The following is a 20,951-nucleotide window of genomic DNA, read 5'->3' on the forward strand; positions in this document are numbered from 1 at the left end:
AACTCGATTATGCCCCGCCACCTCTATTATCCCCCCCGTGACGTCATGTGGCAGCCAGGTTTATGGACTTTTTATATGACATCATTGTGCATGCCCAAAGGCTCCCCACACTTCACACAAGTGTGATTTCTAGTTATTATTTGCATCCTTTTTTGATCCTATGTGAATCATCGTCACACATGAAATCACAGGTTCTTTAGTGAGTTTCAGCAGGAACAGTATTTTTGTTGTCATTATTATCATTATTATAATTATTAACCTACTATTTATTATGTCATGTTTATTTAAGTGCAAATTAATTATTATTATTATTAATTAATCATGGCATTAACAGAAAAGATACAGCAGGCCTAGTACCAATTGTGCAAAAATATTATATATCTGATAAAGACCTGACAGGCTGACATAATGATTTATATTATACAAATGATTATACAATTCATTCTTACCAACAAAACAAACGGGGTTTTCCAAGTAGATTGCAGGCTGAAGTGGGAACGGCGCTATGGATGCTGACTGACTACTAATGGTGTCAGCGCGGAACCTTTCTGTTGGGGATGTTTAGCAAAGACGGAAGGTTTTCGAAGTTGCACAGTCAGTGACCTGAACTGCTCTGCTGTCAATAAGATACGAGCCTGCTAGTGCTTACCTGCCGAGTAAGCTCTCTATTATTACTAATTATTCATGAATAAGGATGACATTATGAATGGCCTTGACTTGAGTATGCATGTTTAAAAGTATCCGTATGTTGACAGTGTAACTCAATGGAATAATAATGTATCCGGTATCTGTAATGCATATAGCCCGGGCCCGCCGGTGGACATCGAACAGGGTCAATTCACGTTATTGTTTATGAATCTGATGCAACACCACCATCATCCATTAACTTTTGAGTGAAGGCAGATTGCTTGCTGGATTGGTTGTCATTGGATATATCTGTGTGTGAAGGGATCTTGTAATGTGATCTTGTAACGACAGAGCTTCTTCTTGTTAGAAGTAACTACTCGTGAAGAGATTAGTGTTTATCCTATTACCCAGCTGGTAACAATTAAGCAACGTTAAGCTTGAAGCTTGTAGTTATTGCTGTGCGTGTGTAGCAATGCTGTTTCTTATATACGCCATTTAGCCCCTCTCGGAACCCTCTATAAAGCTCTGGGTCTACAAAATGTCAGAAACTTCAGTAGCATTGGGTTCTGCTTGTAGGGCTAATACACCATTATGCTTTAAGCTTACACTTGTCTGAATTAACTTAAAATGAGGAATCTAGTTTTATTTTTTAACTTAAAACACAGCTAAGCTATGGAAGGCAGAGGGAAGGCAGCTTAGAAAGATTATGCTGTTGTCTGTTGACATATAAAACCATATCCAACAAATTGGGTACACACCCAAATCTGTGTTTCTATTAAAGGACCACTTCACCACTTTTCAACCTATCTTCATTTAATTGGTCATCACTAATGATCATGATAAAATAGCACATTTCTTTCTACTCTGTGTCTCATAGGAGGGCTTAATTAGCCCCTTTCAGGACCCTCGGTTAGCTTTCTGAAGTCTGGACGTCGCTGACCTAGGGTCCCTGATCGGTTATTAAGCCCTCCATGGGATGCAGATGTACATACGCTCCGTTCACGGAGAGTGGCGCACCGCTTGAGTGTTGGTGAGATGTTTCAAAGATGCATAACACGGCTATAGGGGACAGAGGAAACGTGGTTCGAAATCGCATTAACCGCCGTTAAGTATTTTTTATCCTTTTTTTTTTAAGTTTTGGCTTCTATGAAATTCTCTCTGCTTAAAAGAAAGCAGCAATACTCCGCATACTAAGAACACATTTGCACTATTACTGTATTACGTATCCAAAAATGTATTGCAAGCTTTCATCATTTGACCTCCTTCAGGCATGCTCAAGGAGTTGAACAAAGTTTTAACATTTTACTTTTCGGAAGGTCCATGGCTTATGTCAAATATGTGTTGTGATGCAGTTGTAGAACATTTGTAGAATCTGCCTGGTCTCAGGTCTTAATGGCTTAACCTGAAATACAGGTAATGCAAGGCTACAGGAGGGCTGGACATTCAACATGTGTCCCTGTAGTGTACTCTTCTGTACTTCCTGTACGTCTGGTTCTTGATTCCCAGGCTTTATCTCCTCATGAGATGGAAATGAAACTGGGGGCGCCAGTATTGTTCAAGGCGCGTGAATTCCGTTTGTGTCCGAGCATAGGCATGGCTGAAGCATGGTAACGCCCTGCCTGCCTGTGATTGGTCTACTGACACTGCCCGTATTGACTGTCCTCCGAGATGCAGGTTACTCCGTGGTGAGATTGAGAAGTAAATAATAGGCTACAAGAGAGTGACAGCTTGACACACGAACCTTGTAACTAACTTGTACGTTATATTTTTGTAGAAGAGGCAAACTTATTGTTTATGCCGTTTGCTTTGATACTGTTGTTTATCATGTATTAATCGTAATTATAGTAAACTAATATTAATACACTAAAAAGGATAAAGATGAAGGGAAAATAGACCTTTTTATAGTACAATAATGTTTCAAATTCACGCATACAAACGAATTACAAATTTTGTAGGCGCTCCGAATCTTATCTGTGGCAAACAGCAGCAGCGGATACAACGAGGTCTCAACATTTCGTCCTCTTGCGTCCCTTCTCTCCGCTGTCTGAAGGTCTACTACAGCAGCATGGCCCAGGCGGACGGCAGGGTGCTGGCTCTGGGCGCGCTGGCCGGGGTGGCCGGCATCGGCTTGGCCGCGGTCTGGTACCAGAGCCAACGGTCCGGGCGACGAAGATCCTCCTGTCTGTCGTCGGCGGCACATGAGGACGGTCAGCGGGCCGCCGGCGGCACGATGATGGTGGGGCCCAGCAGCGAGGCCGAGGTCCTGGCCCGTCTGGAGGCCTTGATCCAGTGCGTTTCGGAGCTGAAGGACGAGATGAAGGCGCTGAAGAGAGCTCTGCCCACGTTGCAGGACCACGTGCGGGACGAGCTTGGCTTGGCGGAGGGAGCAGCAGCGGCAGCCAGCGGCGGCGTCCGGACGTTGGGGCCCCTCCACAGGAGCACGCCCACGCGCAGGAGGAGGGCCGTGCGCCGGGCCCTCTCCACAGGAGGAGGAGCCAGGGCCGAGGGGCCGAGCTCAGAGGAGGCAGAGAGCGAGGGCGGGTGAGTACCCTTAAAAAAAGTCACCTCGCTGTGTAGCAGTGTTGATTTCGACAGCAAATTTAGATTTTAGGTCGTTTTTCCAACCATGATGCGCCTTCGTCTGGGCCTTCCAAAGACGTCGGAAGACCCAGTCAAAAGTTATGGCTGAAACATCGGTCAGTTAAACCCATTAAGGGAAAACAAAGTCTAACATTTTCACGTCACAGGAGCCCCACAATTATTATGTAATTGGCCGCCGACCCCCATCTCAAAATATTTTGTTCCAGGGACCCCCCAGAAGCAAAGATTTGCGTTAAAAATGTTCACTGTGAAAGAATATATTCAAAGATTTGCAATTTTTTTCTAAACTAGCAGATCTACAAGCTCGTAGCGCTGCAAGCTTGTATATCTGCTTTTTGTCAACGGCTAAAGTTTGGTTTAAGTGGTTAAAAGCTACACAGATGCGTTCCATGGACTAACAATTACGCATTATTCTGCTTGCCAGCAGCTGCACAGCATCTGACATCCTTGGTGTGTGTTTTCTCCTAAAATCCGACCACCTCATTTTGGCTGTCAAAATGTCACTTAACGACTGAAAACAAAATAGTGACATTAACAATTTAACCTAGAATGACCTAAGAATGTTCACCTGTGATAACCTAGAATAGCGATGCTATGTGGCTAACCCATTTAGACCTGAGGACGATTCTACAAATACCTTCTAAATCCTGACAGTATTCTGAAAAACCTATGTTTCTATGTCAGTGGTTCTCAAACTATTTCATGTCAAGGACCTCCAAAAATATATGTAATTGGCCGCCGACCCCCATCTGAAAATATGTTTTTCCAGTGACCCCCCGGAGGCAAAGAGTTGAGTTCAAAACATTCTCAGCATTCTCACGATTCTTCAAAAATCTGCTATTTTTCAACAGCTAAAGCATAACATAATGCTTAAAACACCTAAAGGGGTACCCGCCCAAAATTTGCCCTTTTCATGCGCACACCTTTCAAGGCACTAGCCACACGAAGACAACTTAACAAAACATTTTTTGAGTCGTGCAACCACTCCCTTACGGAGCACCCATGTGTGTGTGTGGGTGAGTGGCTGGCTGGCTGGCTGGGTGGTAGTGTTGCATGGGCCGACCTGTAACCCGCAGGTTCCGCGGGTTACCCGCATGGCGGGCTGAGCCGAGTCAAGATATTTTAACTTTACTGGCGGGGCAGATTGGGGCGGGTTAAATAATGTATAATGTAATGTACTGTATATTTTACAAATGATTATTGTTGCCACGAGTCCTGGGAGGAAATTTGCGCACCCTACCGGATTGTTGTATTGCTGTGCTGGTTGATATCTCCTCTCTCCAATGAATCCCCAAACAGCGCACAGCCACACACGCTCCCAACACGTGTGCGTGAGCACACCCTGCAGGCACGTAGCAGTAGCACGGCTGCATACAATTATCATTGTCAACTTTTCTCACCACAACGGACAGACTGTTAAAACCTTTTTTTACCTTTTCCCTGTGCATCCTTGAACAGTGGTGAGTTGTTTCATGTCTACTTAAGTCATCAGTAAATGGTTGGACTCCATCTTGCCTCTTGTTCTGAGTCTTCTGACTCACTCCAGAGCGAGTGAAATATTTTATAACCACCAGCAGTCCTTTCCTTCAGCGCGCGCGAGTGTGTGTGACTGTGTGTGTGTGTGTGTGTGTGTGTGTTTGTTTGTTTGCGCGCACGACCGCACGTGTGTGTGTGGAGTGTATAAGTACAAGGAGGACAAGTTAGACAACACTAACGTTTTCAAATAGTTTTTGTCTTTCTTTAGTGGCATTTTCTTTCAGCGTCTGTGCAGTGACAGTTAGGGCTGGGCGATATGACAAAATCTCATATCACGATATAGATTTTTTTTTATCACAATAACGATATACTCACGATAGAACATATTTTTTACGATACCGATTTTCTTTTCTAATAGATTTTTGAGTACTTTACTGTACTGTACTGTACTGTACAAGCTCTCCTCCCTGGCCTCTGTCTGTGTGTTATGCTGCACAACAGTGACACTTGGTGGTGACCATTGTGCTATTTCCGTGCTCTGACACAGGGACACAGGGACACACACATAGCTGTCTATAGACAAATTCAGAAACGGGTCTCATGGTCGCAGCTTACGCATTTCCTGTAGGCGGACTCGACATAGCTGCGGGGTTTAAACCCTCACCAGGCGCACCTCTTCTACTGCAGTGAACGGTAGAGTGACTGATGAAAACATGGCTGCTGTACTTTAGTTTATACCTCATACTAAGCATTTAAACTAAGTATGAGGTATAAAGTACGGCAGCCCAGCCCTAGTGACAGTCCTGTTGTTATACTGTAGGCTATGTCTGCGACGCACGGGTGAGTCTTTCTTCTCTCCGTTCAACGTCTCTGTCTCCTCTCAATCTGCCATGTCGCACACGTGTGTGACAAATGAATGGCATCGATGCGATGCGGTGCGATGCGGTGGTCGGAACACCCGAGACTATGCGTGCTTGCCAGTGATATTATTAGCCTTTAAGACAGTTTAGCAGCACCTTTTTTGACAAATAAAAGCCGCGTTCAAAGACATATTTGACGTGCATTTAATTATGGCGGGTTGCGGGCCAGGTCGAGTTGTGAAAATTGATGTGGTGCTGCGGGGCGGGCTGGGCCGAGTCAGATTATTATCACATGCGGGACCTGCGGGTCATGAAAAACCCTGACGGAGTTGCACCACTCACTTGACACGGGTGTGATTTTTGGTTTACAGTCAGGCAAGTAGATTTGTTTATGTTATTTTATAGCCTGCTGCCTGGCTGAAGGCCAGAATAATATACGTAACGCACATCCTCCTCCTCCTTGGTGCTGAGCCAAACTGTTAAAGGGACACACTTCACCCCTTTTTCAAATTGCAGCCAGATCTTATTTTAATGATGATTGGATTATAATGAAATGATGTCTTTTATGTATGGACAAAGGAGCTACCAGACTATACTACTGTATAAAAGACATAATTTCCTGTCATCTCATTTAGACATGACAAAGACCTCACCGTCGAGTGTCCTGCTTCTTTCCTGGCTGAAGTCCATGCAGGCCATAATGTAATAATTAGCTTGTAGATCGGCTATTTTCAAATGGCCGAAATATATATATTAATTTGTGTTTTTTTAATAATTATCCAAATCTACAAAGTAACTTACTAGTAACTAATGTTTTCAAATATTTGGATCCAAGATGTAGTGGAGTACAAGTAAAAGTTCTGCCTTTTACTTGTGCTGTGCCTTGCATGTTTTCCTCCGGCATCGGTGTATGAATGTGTGTGTGTGTGAATGGGTGAATGTAAATATGTAATGCATCGGTGTGTGAATGTGTGTGTGAATGGGTGAATGTAATGCACAGTCAATCTCTGTAAAGCCTTGGATAAAGGCGCTATATAAAGGCACCATTTAACAGCTGCAATACCGCTGGGTGACTTAAAGTGCTACTGTTGAGCAGCCTACAGGCCCATTCACATTGAGCACTGTAACTATAACAATACAAGTACAACTAACAATAAAACTGTACCGTACAGTAGTGGTTCCCAAACTTTTTTGTCAAGGACCCCAAAATTTACACTAATTATCCCGCGGACCCCCATTTGAAAAGATATTCCATTTTAATTTCAAGGACCCCCCCAGTTTGACATGCAAATTAGTCTACAGACCCCCATTGAATGGTATTTCCATCTCTGGGACCCCCCCCATTTATATTATAAAATCAATGTTGAGTTACAGACCCATAAGGGGTCCATTTGGTTCCGAACTATAATTTAGCCGGGGACCCCGGCCAGGGACCCCTGGGGGTCCCCGGATCCCACTTAGGGAACCAATGCCGTTACAGTACAGTGTATTATCACAATAAAAGCATAGTTGCACCGCTCAGTTCGCACGGGTGCTATTTTTAAGGCATGTGCCCATTTGGCATTGCCACCTGGCCTGACTTGCTTATTTTCTGTGGTCTAAATGTGAGGTATGATGAATGCGCCTCAGGTTGTTGGAGGGAGGGAGGGAGCAGCCATAGGAATCTGGTGCCACATGCCCAGTCACCTGTCTCCTATCCACAGCCCAAATACCTTGATCACACGCCAACTTAAAATAACATAAACAACAGATGTCTCTCCTTTAGAATGGACTGCCACTTTAAATGTCATCTTGTGAAAACAAATATTGGCAGTTAAGTGACAATCATTAACCCATTAAATGTTTAGCAGTCAGGCAGGCTTAAGCTTTTTTTTTTTTTTTTTTTTTTTGGACACGAGCATAAATTGTATCAAATCTGGGAACAAATGCAGTTTTTGTCATTCACAAGGGGGTTCCACCGCGCCTCAAGCCTGTTGTACGCCGGTCCGGTGCATCTCAGGAGCAGGACAGGTAACAGGAGGAAGGAAACACTTTTTTTTCCATTATTTATATACCCATGGTGAGGCCTTTAGGATGGCCATTCAAGCCGCAAGTGGAGCATGCAGCACCACCGTTCAGGTGGAGCTCGCAGAACCAAGAGCTCAAGAATCCGCCACTCCTGAATGAATTGTCAGGAGTGCTGGGAGTCTGGTGCAACGCGCAGGTCCTGGACCTGGTGAGACATAGGAGTGGACCTGGTGAGAGCAGGAGTGGACCTGGTGAGTCAGGAGTCTATCCACGCGCCAGATTGGTCTACCTACCAGTCCCGGCAGAGTAGTTTGGGAGCGGCGGATTGTGTGGCCCTGGTCTTTCCCTAATGGGACTGATCGTGCGTGGGTACTAGCTACTGGGACCTAAGTCAGGACTTGGTCACCCCGGCTGTGTCACCTGAGTGAGGGGTATGATTTTGCGAGACCCGAAACCCAGATGACCTTGTGATACATCACTGAGGATACGTCCCAGGTGCACCCATGCAATGTTTTTCTAGTCTAGCCCCCACCCCCTAGGGGGGGCTAGACTAGAGGACAGTCAGTGACACTTTTTTAATATACTGCACACATTGAATTACGGCTAAAATGATAATCTTGATTATTTTGCTAAATATTGTGATCACAACAAGTATGAATCACAATTAATGATATTAATGATACGATGATGTTTGGTGGGAAAGACGCTATACATTTTCTTAATTTGCTGCTCATATTGTGCTTATCGGTGTAGTTTGGTCAAATGGTATGTAGTAAATAGCCTCTGATGTTATTTTTATAGGTGAACAGACTTTGTTTGTGTTCCCTGTCCCTGGGATTAAGTGCAATGCAACAGAGACATTTAAAAGAAGAAGAAGAAAAAAAGTGCCCTATGTTTGAAAAGGGGCTCAAACCTCTCCCCTCTGTAAACATCACTCTCCCCATTTGTTCGAGAGGCAGACAGAAGCGTGAAGAGAGTAAAGTAGACTGCCCTCTGAAAGCCAAGATTCCCAGCTCTTGATTGGCAGGCATCGGCCCTCATCAAACAGCTGTTAACCCATTCTGACCTGAGATCAGATTCATACGAGGTTTCCCACTGGACACACACTGGTCTGATCAACCCATTCTGACCTGAGATCAGATTCTAAAAATGTCGATTTTTCAAAAATAGCAGACCTACAGACCTACCTATGAGCTTGTAGATCTGCAATTTTTCAATAGCTAAAGCATGACATGATGCTAAACACCAAAACGGGTTCCCGGTCAGAATGGGTTAATTACAGTACGGGTTATTATGCTTTAAGAGAAATCAAATCACGCACACACACACCTTGCGGTAATTGAAGAGCCTTTTCCCCGCGCTCTGTTATTTGTACGAGTGGAGGGCGTGGGGTTTATAGTGTAGTGGGAAAAGGTGCAGCGAAGAAATTCCACCCCCTTAGGGAATGCATGGCGTTCAACCAGAGAGACCAATTAAACCCCCTAATCCTCACATCCATTTAAAGGGCTCTTCCATATCTGTCTTGGAACTTGTTGGAAATCATAGCATAATATCTCCGTGCTAAATGCTCTTATGTAACTAAGAAGAACCCTGATGGTAGTAAGGGTGGGGCAAACGTTGCTAAATAAGTATACTGCACTGTTATATTGCTTTTTGATTCAAAGTAACTGCCTTAAAAATATGACACAGATTTGTGTGTTTAGGGAGCATTTTACTTTGCTCGAAATAAAGGTCTGTTTGACAGTGTCCGCTGAATGTTGAATGTAAACAATCGTCTTACAGACTCTAAAACTGTATATTGCCCATATACTGACACATATCATCAAATGTTAGTGCTGCACAATTAATCGAAAACAAATCGAGATTTCGATTCAGACACCTATGGGATCTCATTGCTAAATTTGAACAAGGATTGAGCAGCATTTGTTGGCTGTCCAATTAATTTGAGTTACTCTTATGTTTTTTGCTACAAGAGAGACTTTGAGAGAGGTTTAAGTCAAGTCAAGCACTTTGATGTTGTCTAAAGCCACAGTAGTGGCCTGGGCGGCGGCTGAGCAGTCCAGGCACTCCGGTAATCCAGCCTGGCGGCATGCCGTGGGTTCGAGTCCCGAGCCCGTCGGCCTTTGCTGCATGTCTTCCCTCCCATCTCTCTCCCCCTTTCCTGTCACATTACTGTACCCTATCAAATAAAGGCAATAAAGCCATAAAACATATCTTTAAAGCCACAGTAGTTATTTGGCTCCAGGAGCCAAGTTTTTAATGTAGTAATGTTCAGCAAAAAGACTAAAGACAATATATATTTTCATGGAAAAAAGGAGAATCATGTGATAATCGGTGATCTCAATTCTTGTGGAGTAAAATCGAGATTCACATACTGTATGAGCAAGAATCGTGCAGCATTATCCAATAGACCATTTCAGAATGTGTGGAATATAAACGTACCTCCGGTAAGTTTATATTCCACAACTAAGCATTTATTATGAGGCAATTTACAGGGGCATGTACAGATTGGCCTCTTACGGTAAGAACGGAGCTCTGCTTATTTTACTGGAGGTGAATGTTTTTTCAAGCTTCATACTTTTCCAACCTGTGTGTGTGTTTGTTTGGAAACAGGCTTTCTAGTTCCACTAGAGCAAATTGCCGTTTATTCATGTGATAATCTTAGTCATCATATAATATATTTTTAAAGCCAGCTTTGTCTGGCGTGTTTGTAAAGACATCCCAACTGTGACCATTGCTGGCGTGCGCTCTGATTAGATGGGTCTTGCTCAAACATGAGGCTCTAGCAGCACACTTAACACATTTGATCCCGTTGTCCTGATTAATTAATTGCGCGCAATGCACGTGGCGCTCTTGACGAGTAGGCTCGTCTTGAGGCGTTTGATATCGCTATTTTCCTTTATTTTTTAACCACTCGTTGCTGTGCACGTTTGCTAGGGCCCCACCCACACTGTTTTTCTTTCTGCCATTAGCTTCTGTTGTAGCTGCGGCCTTTGCACGCTCTTTTCTTGGCAACTACGGCACTCTCCGTGGTTTTGAACTCATCGGTGATGTTCGGACTCGGGGGCTTTTCTGATTATCAGCGTTTTCTAGAGCAAGGATGGACCTCATTTTAGCTCGCTAGCATTGATGCTATTCTTTAGCATCCAAGATGGCACCCCAAACCAGTCTCATCACAATAGAATTGCTTCTCATCACGTGGCACCCAAGCGTCATGATACCTCTTTCAGCCAGCAGGCGGCACTCATTGTGTTGATGTGCACAGTGGTGTCGCTCCACCAAACATAGCAGATCTACTGTATGACAACAACGCATCACAAATAAGATATTTTTCAGCGAGCGACGCCTCGCACGACAACGCATAAATCAGGTTTACATGTGACAATGAGCAGTCGTTCAAATGTTTTACTTAAGTAAAAGTATCAATACTGCAATATAGAAATACTCCTCCGTTACAAGTAAAAGTAAGTATTGGCATCGAAATGTACTTAAAGTACCAAAAGTAAAAGTTATCATTGTGCAGAATGTCTCCTTTGAAGTTTTTGAATGTACAATCTAATCTAATCTTCAAATGGCCTAAATGTATATATGTAGGGCAGAAGTAGTTACTGTATGTCCTGTAGTATTAATCAAAATCTACAAAGTAACAAGTAACTAAAGCTGTCAAATAAATGTAGTGGCGTAAAAGTATAATATTCGCCTCTGAGATGTATAGTGGAGTAGAAATAAAAGTATTGAAAATCGGAAATACTCATTTAAAGTACAAATACCTCAAAATTGTACTTAAGTTACAGTACTTAAGTTAATGTAGGGCGGCGGTGGCTCAGGGGTAGAGTGCCTGGATGGGAACCGCAAGGTTGCCAGTTCGAACCCGGGCTCCCCCAGAGTTACTGTCGAAGTGTCCTTGAGCAAGACACTGAACCCCTAATTGCTCCCGATGTGCTAGTTGGTGCCTTGCATGGTTTCCGCTGCCATCGGTGTGTGAATGGGTGAATGTAATGCACAATCTATGTAAAGCGCCTTGGATAAAGGCGCTATATAAATGCACCATTTAATGTACTTAATGTCACAATCTCAACACGGGGCAGTGTTGCTTGTAAATCAAAGTGATAAAGATTTAGACGCAGCCACTGAAAAGTCGAGAGTTCCCGTTTCGCTTGCTTCCATTCACTCTTCATGTGTCACAACAGCTTCCTCCTCCGTGCTACCTCTACAAGCAAAGAGGCCATCAATCACCGTGACTGTGCGCCGAGCTGTCAGAGACTTCATATAAATGCCTCTTGTAGGAACTTGTAATTCCTCCCCAACAGTTCCCACTGCAGTTTATTCACGTCACACACACCGCTGTATAGCTCAAGGACATTATAACATACCCCCCCCCCCCCCTCCGCTCGCTCTAAATAATAACACCATTTATGCTGCCGGCTAGTTGTTGATTTAAGCAGATCAGTTTTGTTTAACAAGAGGCATGTCTGATCATCGCACATAGAAATGTTTATAAAGAGAGAAAAAAGGAACTCATTGTCTGTTTTAGGATTAAACGCTTCTTGCCTAATTGTTCAATGATGTCACGGTGTTGAGTGTCCAAGATGGCTCCCTTCAACAGACTTTCTCAAATTTCTCCACTAAAGGCATTTACTGTACATTACTAGAACAAACATTGTATGCATTAAGTAAGTAAGTCAGCTCATTGCCGGTATCCGCCAGGGTGCGGGGAGTCTATCCCCGTTTCACAATGCGCTCGATCTCTGGGAGGTGGAATGCTGAGGTGGAGCGCAACAACACCTACCATCAGCTCATCATGCAGTACTTACCGCACGACATCAAGCTCCTCATACGCTGAGTTGGTGGTGCCCGAGTTCGAACCCATGACTTTGCGGTCGGAAGGCAAGTACTCTACTGACTGAGCTACCCGGACACGAATGCGATTAGTCATTTCTCTTGAACGGCATTTGCCACAATCCTGGAGACATATCTCTGGAGCACAACTTCAATCACCCACAGTTGGCTACAATATACACTTTCCCTCCAGGGGCATCGTTTATTGAAAGGTTCTTCTCGTGCAAAAAACAAAACCCCTCAAGCTAGTGGTTTGCATTGATTTTCTGCCTCTAATCTGACACCTGCAAATGGTTCCGATACTGGTATCGGGTACTCGGGCCGATACCACCCTCAAGTACTTGGTACTCGGAACCGGCCCCGATACTCTGACCCGAGTACCAAAACATTCAATTGACACTAGGCTGAACGATCAATGCTGTTGCATTGATCGTTCAGCCTAGCAAGAACATTTATTTTCAAAATTGTTTCATGCTATTATTATTGTGGTAATTGAACATTACAGTATCATTACAAGTACAAGGCATGACATTTAAATGAAATGGGAGAAAAAGGGAGTAAAATAAGTGGTTATTCAACAAAAATAAGGTACTCATATCGGTACTCTGTATCTGTGAGTACAAAAAATTCAGTACTCACAGATACTCTGTCTGAAAAACATGGTATCGGGACAGCTCTCCAAATGTATGCAACTGGGTTTAACATGTTACATCTGAAAGAATTGAGGAGGAAAATGTTATGTTACATGTGTGGTAACTGTCAACATGCACGAGACGTGAACATGCTGGCGGCCTTTGTCGGTTGGCTCTGTTCCTCCTATCAGTTCCAGTGTTTTGCTGAAAAAAGTAATACTTTAGGCCTCGCATCCCATTCCCCACTCCCCGACCGTGCATGCACGCACACACGCATGCACGGACACACGCACGCACATGCACACGTACACGTACACGCGCACACGTTGCTTCAGGGGATAAAGCTTTGTAAGAAACTCACACCGTGTCATTGATATTTCTCACCTATGTTTCTTTTTCTTTCAGTCATAAGTGCAGGCGTCCCTCTCTCTCCGCCCTGTTTATGTATATTGTTGGATGTTCTTTGCCTTTAGGCAAGTTTCATTACGAGCCTAAGCCTCTATTGTGTACAATAAGTTTCTTGTGTTAGGGGCTGATATCTGAGGGTAGTTAACCTCATTATGCAATGCAGTGCCTGTCCTTTTGAGGAGACAAATCACAGTATCTCCTGATAAACCTGCTTCGCCAGTGTAGACGAGAGCTGTCGGTGACACCTGTCGGTAACGACCTGGGAGTAATCTAGTGTGAAAGAAACCATGCAGTGTGATTTATCTCGGCCGTAGCGCCGATAATGTCACAACCTGTCTGTCACAGATGAATGCCACCTAATTGTTCGTTGTGTGTTCATTTGTTTGCCTTGCATGCCATTACCTATGACAACAAACGGGGTGCATGCATAGTCAGCCATGACTGAGCCATGATGTCAAGGTGAAGTGAAACCCGATGATGTAATGTCACCGCCACATGGCCGGTTCGGCAGCTGATCTGTTGGAAGCATGGGAAAAGTGGAAGGTGTCTCATAGGCCCCAATGCCCCATACACATGGTCTGTGTGTAACATCCCCCCCCCCCCCCATTCACGACTTACACAAGTTCATTGATTGTAGAACAGCTTCCCTCCCAATAACGAGTTACACAAGTTATTTTTTCATTGTTTAATTCGCGTTTCCATCAGACAGAGTGGGATAGGTGACCCGTTTTGATTACGTCATCAGAGAAAGAGCCCAATGCATTCCAACGGCGGCGGTGGCGCGTTCCTCCTCCGCTCTGATCGCCACTTTGGATTATTTTTCAACACTATGACAAGCGATTACACCCTTTTAAAGCGGATTTTCATGAAAAGGAACGATGAAGCGTGGTCGTTCTTCAAAGATTAGTGAAATCCAGGCAGTGAACGTGGCATTGCGATGCAATTACTTCCGCACTAAAACTGTTAACACCCAGTGCCCAGGACGAAGTTTTATCCAAAAGGCGAAGTTTATTGATATGAAAACCAATCGCATCGCTCTACAGCATGGAGCGCCCGCCTGTTGTTGCGCAATCCTCGATGTTGCACAGTGGGACGTCATGGCAAATGTTAAAACGTTTCATAATCTAAATCTAATCTAAATCATCCCGTCCAATTCTAAGAAAATATCCTGCTGTCCAGTCGCTAGTCGCGTTAGTTTTAATCATGCCTCCCGTTGTTGTCGATCACCGTTTTGGCTACATTTAGCTGCTCCAGCCACATCCTCTAGAGTGTTTTGGCTACATTTAGCTGTTCCAGCCACATCCTTTAGAGTGTTTTGGCTACATTTAGCTGCTCCAGCCACATCCTTTAGAGTGTTTTGGCTACATTTAGCTGCTCCAGCCACATCCTTTAGAGTGTTTTGGCTACATTTAGCTGCTCCAGCCACATCCTTTAGAGTGTTTTGGCTACATTTAGCTGCTCCAGCCACATCCGGTATAACTTCTGGTCCGTCGGTAAAAGTGCTCCGTTGCTATAAATCACCGTAATAAATTGATATTAAAAAAGGCTTAGAAAAAAGAAAAGGCAATGTCTGCGATAAATGAGTTAAACACAGACAAGACGCAGAACATGCATGTGTTCTGTATGCGTGTATGGGGCCTTACAGACTTGATGCTGGTCCAACCGGTCATTGTTGTCATTGTTTCATTGCCCTTGCCACATTAAGCAGTGCACAGGCTTAGTTGAATGTAGCCGGAGCTGAATGCTCCTAGGCCCAGCCATGTTGGGATGGTAACTGTTCTATCAGGTTTGTTTTGAAGGATGTGTAACCATGGCGGCGCCACCGGCAACTGCTAAACTCCCTTGAAAGAGTGCCTCCCTCGTTCCCAGTGGTGGAAAAACTACTCAACATTTCTTACTTATTAGGTAAAAGTATCAATATTGCAGCAATGTAGAACTATACGTAAAAAGGTCCGGTAATGAAAATGTACTAAAGTATTGGTTGGCTGGCGAAAGGGCCTTTCTGTGTGGAGTTTGCATGTTCTCCCCGTGTCCCTCACAAAAACATGCAGTAATCCTGGTCTCTAAACTGCCTCCCCCTGGACAGCCGGGGCACCTGATGGAGCAGAAAGGAACTGGTTGGAATAACGTGTTCCTTCCACGCGCTACGTCCAACCAGGGAAACTCCCCCCTGTCAAGTGTAAAGGAGCAACTTGGACACTCATGCATGAAGGAAGCATGAGTTCAAGTCCGTTGCTCTCCCCAGGTTGGTGGAGGGTGTGTAGTTATACTGTAGTTATTAATTATGCATCATAATTATTCTCTTATCTTTGTGCTTCCAGTTTAACCTGTGCTTAGTGCTTACACTGCAAGCTGTATTCCTTTTGAGGAAATAAAGGTTTGTCATTTAACCGTGTGGTACTGAGTGAGACATACATTACTTGTCTCACCAATATGTCAATTTGAAGCTATGATTTCTGCTTTCATAAGACATGAAAAAACGAAAAATCAAACAAATGGCAGTCCCTCAGTCAAATTTTGCGATTTTCTTTTCTTTCTAGCCTCATTTCGTTTATTCTTTACTTTACATTCGGGTATACAGTCAGACTCATAATCACTTTAAGGATAATGATGACACACACATTCACGGATTTACCTTTGTGTCCTGATTCATGAGCCGTGTGTGTGTGTGTGTGACTGTGTGTGTGTGTGCGTGCGGAATGCGCTGATCAGTCAGTTACTCTGCGCTCCCTCTCTCACCACCTCCATTGAGTAAACAACTGTGAAGAGACTACTGAATGAATGAAAGGACATGAATGAATGAATTAGTGATTGAATGGACGAATGAATGAATTAGTGATTGAATGGACGAATGATGGAACTCAAATAACGCGACAGTCGGGCCAAAAGCCTTGTATCCTACAGTTAGTTCACTGTAGTATACCGTACAGCGCAAGCAGGCAGACAAAGAGGGAGAATAAAGCAGCATCAGACTACATTGCCCTTATTATGCAGACAAAAGCATGCCCATTTAGCTTTATTTAAAGGACTGCTTTACCTCACTGATAATGATAAAATAAATACCACATTTTTTTTCCTATTCGGTCTGTCTCTCATAGGAGGGCTGTGGGCAATTCAGAAACCCTTACACCAATGACATCATCGTTAGGCAGATTTTTTTGTATTTTTAAAAAATATATATATTTTGACGTACACCAATGACATCATCGTTAGGCAGATTGTTTGTATTTAAAAAAATACATCTTTAGATTTATTATCGCGAGAACGATGGCTTCCATTTTCACATTGCAACTTTTCAGGAATAGAAAGCCTGCAGTTTCTATTAGCTTGGATTCCCCATCAATGATGTCGATAGAAACAAATGGTGATATTTTACCATGATCATTAGTGAGGATCAATTGAAGTGGCCCTTTCAAACTTTCCAATAAATGGTTGGTGTCTGCCTACACGTTTTGGGGTTTACCCCGCAGTCAGACAGAGAGGATATTATTAGCGACCAGAAAGTGTGAACTGGTTCTGTACTATCAACATTCTGGTGGCAAATGATGACATCACATAGGCAACTGGCGGCCCGGGGGCCACATGTGGCCCCCACCTTCACTTAATGTGGCTCTCAGGTAGGGTTGTCCCGATCGGATCGGGTGATTGGCTCTGATCACATGATTTTCAAAAGATCAGAATCGGGGAGAAAATGTCGGATTTTAAATTGTCTAATGTAAATCTCAAAGAAAGATGTATAAGCAATTTTACACATTTTGTAAAAACTGTTGTGTTTATGCTAGTTGTTTTCCTACTGGTCCCAGTCAGAGATCATCAAACAAAGACTAGTCACACTGACACCTATGATGAAAACAAAGGAAATGCAACCCCCGCTATGCATGATGGCATAGGTGTCTGTAAAACACAATGACAGTCATTCTAATAAAAGTATAGTCACAACACAACAGACTACTATTGTGGCATAAGTGTTTTAAAATATTAAATATTAAATATATATATCCGTTCTAATATAAAGATCGGATCGGGAAAGATCGGTATCGGTATGTCTCAAAATCAAATGATCGGAATCGGATCGGGAGCAAAAACACATGATCGGGACATCCCTACTCTCAGGTTAATATCACAATACTGACATATTATTGATTGGCAAACATGACCCGCTTTAATTACTTCAGTCTAAATTAGTAGCTTAATGAGTAGTATTAAAATGTTATTGTCCAATGTATTTGTATTTAGTTTATAAAGTTAACATAACTATATTTAACGACATTTGAAAGGCTCGCAGTGCAACGTTAAACGCGTTGCACTGCGAGCGACGCGTTTTGAGCTCGTAGTTCGGCTATTTTTGCTAGAACAGTAATATGCAATGTCGCCCTCTGGAGTGAGTGTGGAAATATAGTTAGTGGCCATCGTCAAAATTACTCATCCCTGGCCTACGCCTACTGTACTGTACCTGCTCTTTAGGGTTAGATCAGTCATCCTTCCTTTTCGCACCAAATCATTGCATGTGCGTGAGGTAGGTTGATGGCTCAGGAACACGCTTTATTCCCCAGAGTTTGCCTGTGTGTGCAGAGGGATTAGGAGTCTTCCTTTCAAGCAAATACTGTAGGCTTTAACCCATTTTGACCTGAGATCAGATTCCAAAAAAGCTATGTTTCTTCGATTTTTCTAAAATAGCAGACCTACAAGCTTGTAGCGCGCCACTAGAGCTTGTAGATCTGCTATTTTTCAATAGCTAAAGCATAGCATAATGCTAACACCAAAAGGGGTTCCCGCCCAAAATGGGTTAAAACAACAAGCGCTCTGGGAGTCTACGAGCTAACAGGCCAGGCCTGTCGGCCACAGAAATGGTAGGTGAGATTGACGGCTGTTAATCCCCCCACAGAAAGCATTTCTCTTACCGGGGTGTGCCTACACGTAGCTGACTTCAGTCGGTTTTAAGCACGGAGGAAAAGAATAGGCCTCTAGCGATGACATTTGTACTTTCAGGTCATGCGTCTTAAAAAACTGACCAAAAAAGGTAGAAATTCCCCTTAGAGAGTTAATAATTTTTGTCTCCGTATAGGAAATTCATGTTTTTTAGGCGGTTGTGGGAAGAAGCTGTGATTGATCGGTGGAGCCAGAAGCACAGCACGGCACACTGTGTTTCGGTGTACTCTTGATTTGTTGCCCATGTCAGCCACGCTTTTTACTTGACAGCGTTTTTTTCTTTTTCTCTTTTACTGACGAAAACACCTCCTGTAGCTCAGAGGCCCAGACTCCTTTAATCACATCGGTGTGGGATTGAAGTGAGGAGTCTGGTGGAAGCCTCTGGCACGGCAGCAGCACCTGTTAGTCCCATAATGTTTCTGCCACAGCGGCGGCCCCGCTCTGCTCTGACACATCCCGCCAGGACCACTCGCCACCCCCCCCAAAAAACATTCCCTATAACCACTGATGACGCATGTGTTGCTACTGCCAACGCTTAATGGAGGCCTTTCATATTTTCATTTTCCTCTGCGTCTTTCATTTCTTACCCGACTATGGAATTAATGCATAATTCTTTTTACTGCTTGTGCTTTAAGTGGTAGCTTAGGGGTGTTAGAATTTACTTAGGGTGGTTGAAAGGAGGCCGTCGTAACACATGAATTTGAACATTGCGTGCCTCGTCCGTCCTGGCCAACAAGTCTCGCTTTGTGCATTAGAAAAGCCTTCAGGTATCTTACCATAAGATGTCGAGACTTTCCAACAAACAATTAAGATACCCCCCTTGTGTAAGCAAACTGGTTTACATGTAGACATACTGTACTGTAAAAGTGTACAGACTACTGTTGATCCATTATTGCCAATGTCTGCCGGGGTGTGTGTGTGACGTGTGTGTTTGTGGGGGGGAGGGGGGAGTAAAAGCTACTCGTTAAGACTTGATTATGATGGCTTAGTCATCACAACACAGATGCCTCAGGAGACTTTCATTCCACACACAAAAGGAAGGAGATGTGTTTTACGTTTGCGACCCCAAGCTGTGTTTTTATGATCATAGGGTGAACTGGTTTTTCTTTTGGCCCATTTATTGGGCCAACCATTGCCGATAATTTATTGGTGCACACACCCTAAGCCAAGTATCATTTTGTGGTTATTGCAGAATCAAGACGAGTCACATTTATTATTTGTAACCAGCATGCAGTTCATGTTCAGCGCATGTCAGTGAAGCTGAATCGTGCATGATTTAAATGGCCACTTCACCCAGATCTCATTTTAATTATGTTTAGGACACAAGAAACATGTTCCCGGGGGGTTTTAATATATATATGAATATGATATGATATTGCAGGCAGCCTAATATGCTGTAAAACTTTCTCTTTCTTTATGCTCTGGTCCTGTATGGGCTGCGGTTGGTGCTAGAGAAATGCACTCTCTTGCGAGATCAAATGATTGATTCATAATTATCTTAATAGCCTAATTTTTGTGTAATGTTTTAGTTTACGTGGCACAGAGTCTCGCCAGAACTCACACAGCAATTTTATTGTTCTTTTTTAAATTTGAATCTTAATTTAAAATATTTATTAATTTTTTACATTCGAATATGGAATATTCGTTGGCAGCACTAATGGGCATGGAATCGGTTAAGTGATTGAATGCATGCGTTTTTTAATTGAATTTGTTTGTGCTAAAGACGGGTCCGTTCGACATGTTTTTCAGGTACATAACTGCCCTGACTGACTCCGAGGGAGAGGAGTCAAACGATGAAGGTCAGAGCGGGGAGGAGGAAGAGAAAGAGGAAGAGCCTGCGGACCATCTGTCCATCCTTCTCGACAGGATCGACGCCTTGCACGAAGGCACCGCATCCGACAAGAGAGAGAGCCTAGACACGTTGCAGGAGAAGAGAGAGGAGGTGTGTTTGATGTCCACACATTTATTATCGACCTTGATTTTGACAGAGGGAAAACAATATTTAGTTTTAGTCATTTTGGCAAATGGCATTTGGCAGACGGTGTGGCAATGGCTGATTTTACACATGGTTTTATAGTGACAATTGTCGATCTACAAGCTACGAGCTTGTAGATCTGCTATTTTCAGAATGCAACCAACATAAACTGGATCTCCACTCCACTAGTCGCTCCCTAACATTTGAGTTTTTATTTGTTGACGAAATTGGCAAAATATTTTGTCTAGTTTTAGTCGTCATAGCTTCGTTTTTATTTAGCTTTCCTCAGTGAAAAAGGGTCGTCGCTGGCGACAGTTTTTTTTGTCTTAGTTTTATTCGACGAAATCAACAGTGATCAGCAATTCAGCATTCATTCCTTACAGTATCCAATTTCACAATGACGGGTCTCACAGAAAATCAGTTGGCATTATGATACCATTATGATGCATTTTGCTTTCTTTCTTTCTTTCTTTCCTCCTAGTTTGGACAGAATTCGACGTTTCTATGGCGACTAGCCCGTGCCTGCTGTGATGCTCACGACGTCAGCTCCAGCCTGGAGGAGAAGAAGGCCCATGCCGAGACTGGTAATCTCATCTC

At 43.5% G+C, this 20,951-nt stretch overlaps 1 protein-coding gene across 1 annotated transcript in view; it reads left to right on the forward strand.

The window, feature by feature from the left end:
* Nucleotides 1-626: 626 nt before the first annotated feature.
* Nucleotides 627-20,951, forward strand: part of rmdn2 (regulator of microtubule dynamics 2) — a 48,424-nt gene continuing 28,099 nt past the window's right edge. Inside the window, exons 1-4 of the mRNA XM_080781880.1 lie at nucleotides 627-656; nucleotides 2,678-3,168; nucleotides 20,129-20,321; nucleotides 20,836-20,938. Of these exons, the coding sequence (XP_080638006.1) occupies nucleotides 2,693-3,168; nucleotides 20,129-20,321; nucleotides 20,836-20,938 (772 nt within the window). The 5' untranslated portion in view covers nucleotides 627-656; nucleotides 2,678-2,692. The remainder of the gene's footprint in view (nucleotides 657-2,677; nucleotides 3,169-20,128; nucleotides 20,322-20,835; nucleotides 20,939-20,951) is intronic.

This window comes from Protomyctophum bolini (assembly GCF_963924005.1).
Source record: "Protomyctophum bolini genome assembly, chromosome: 14".
Lineage (NCBI taxonomy): Eukaryota > Metazoa > Chordata > Actinopteri > Myctophiformes > Myctophidae > Protomyctophum > Protomyctophum bolini.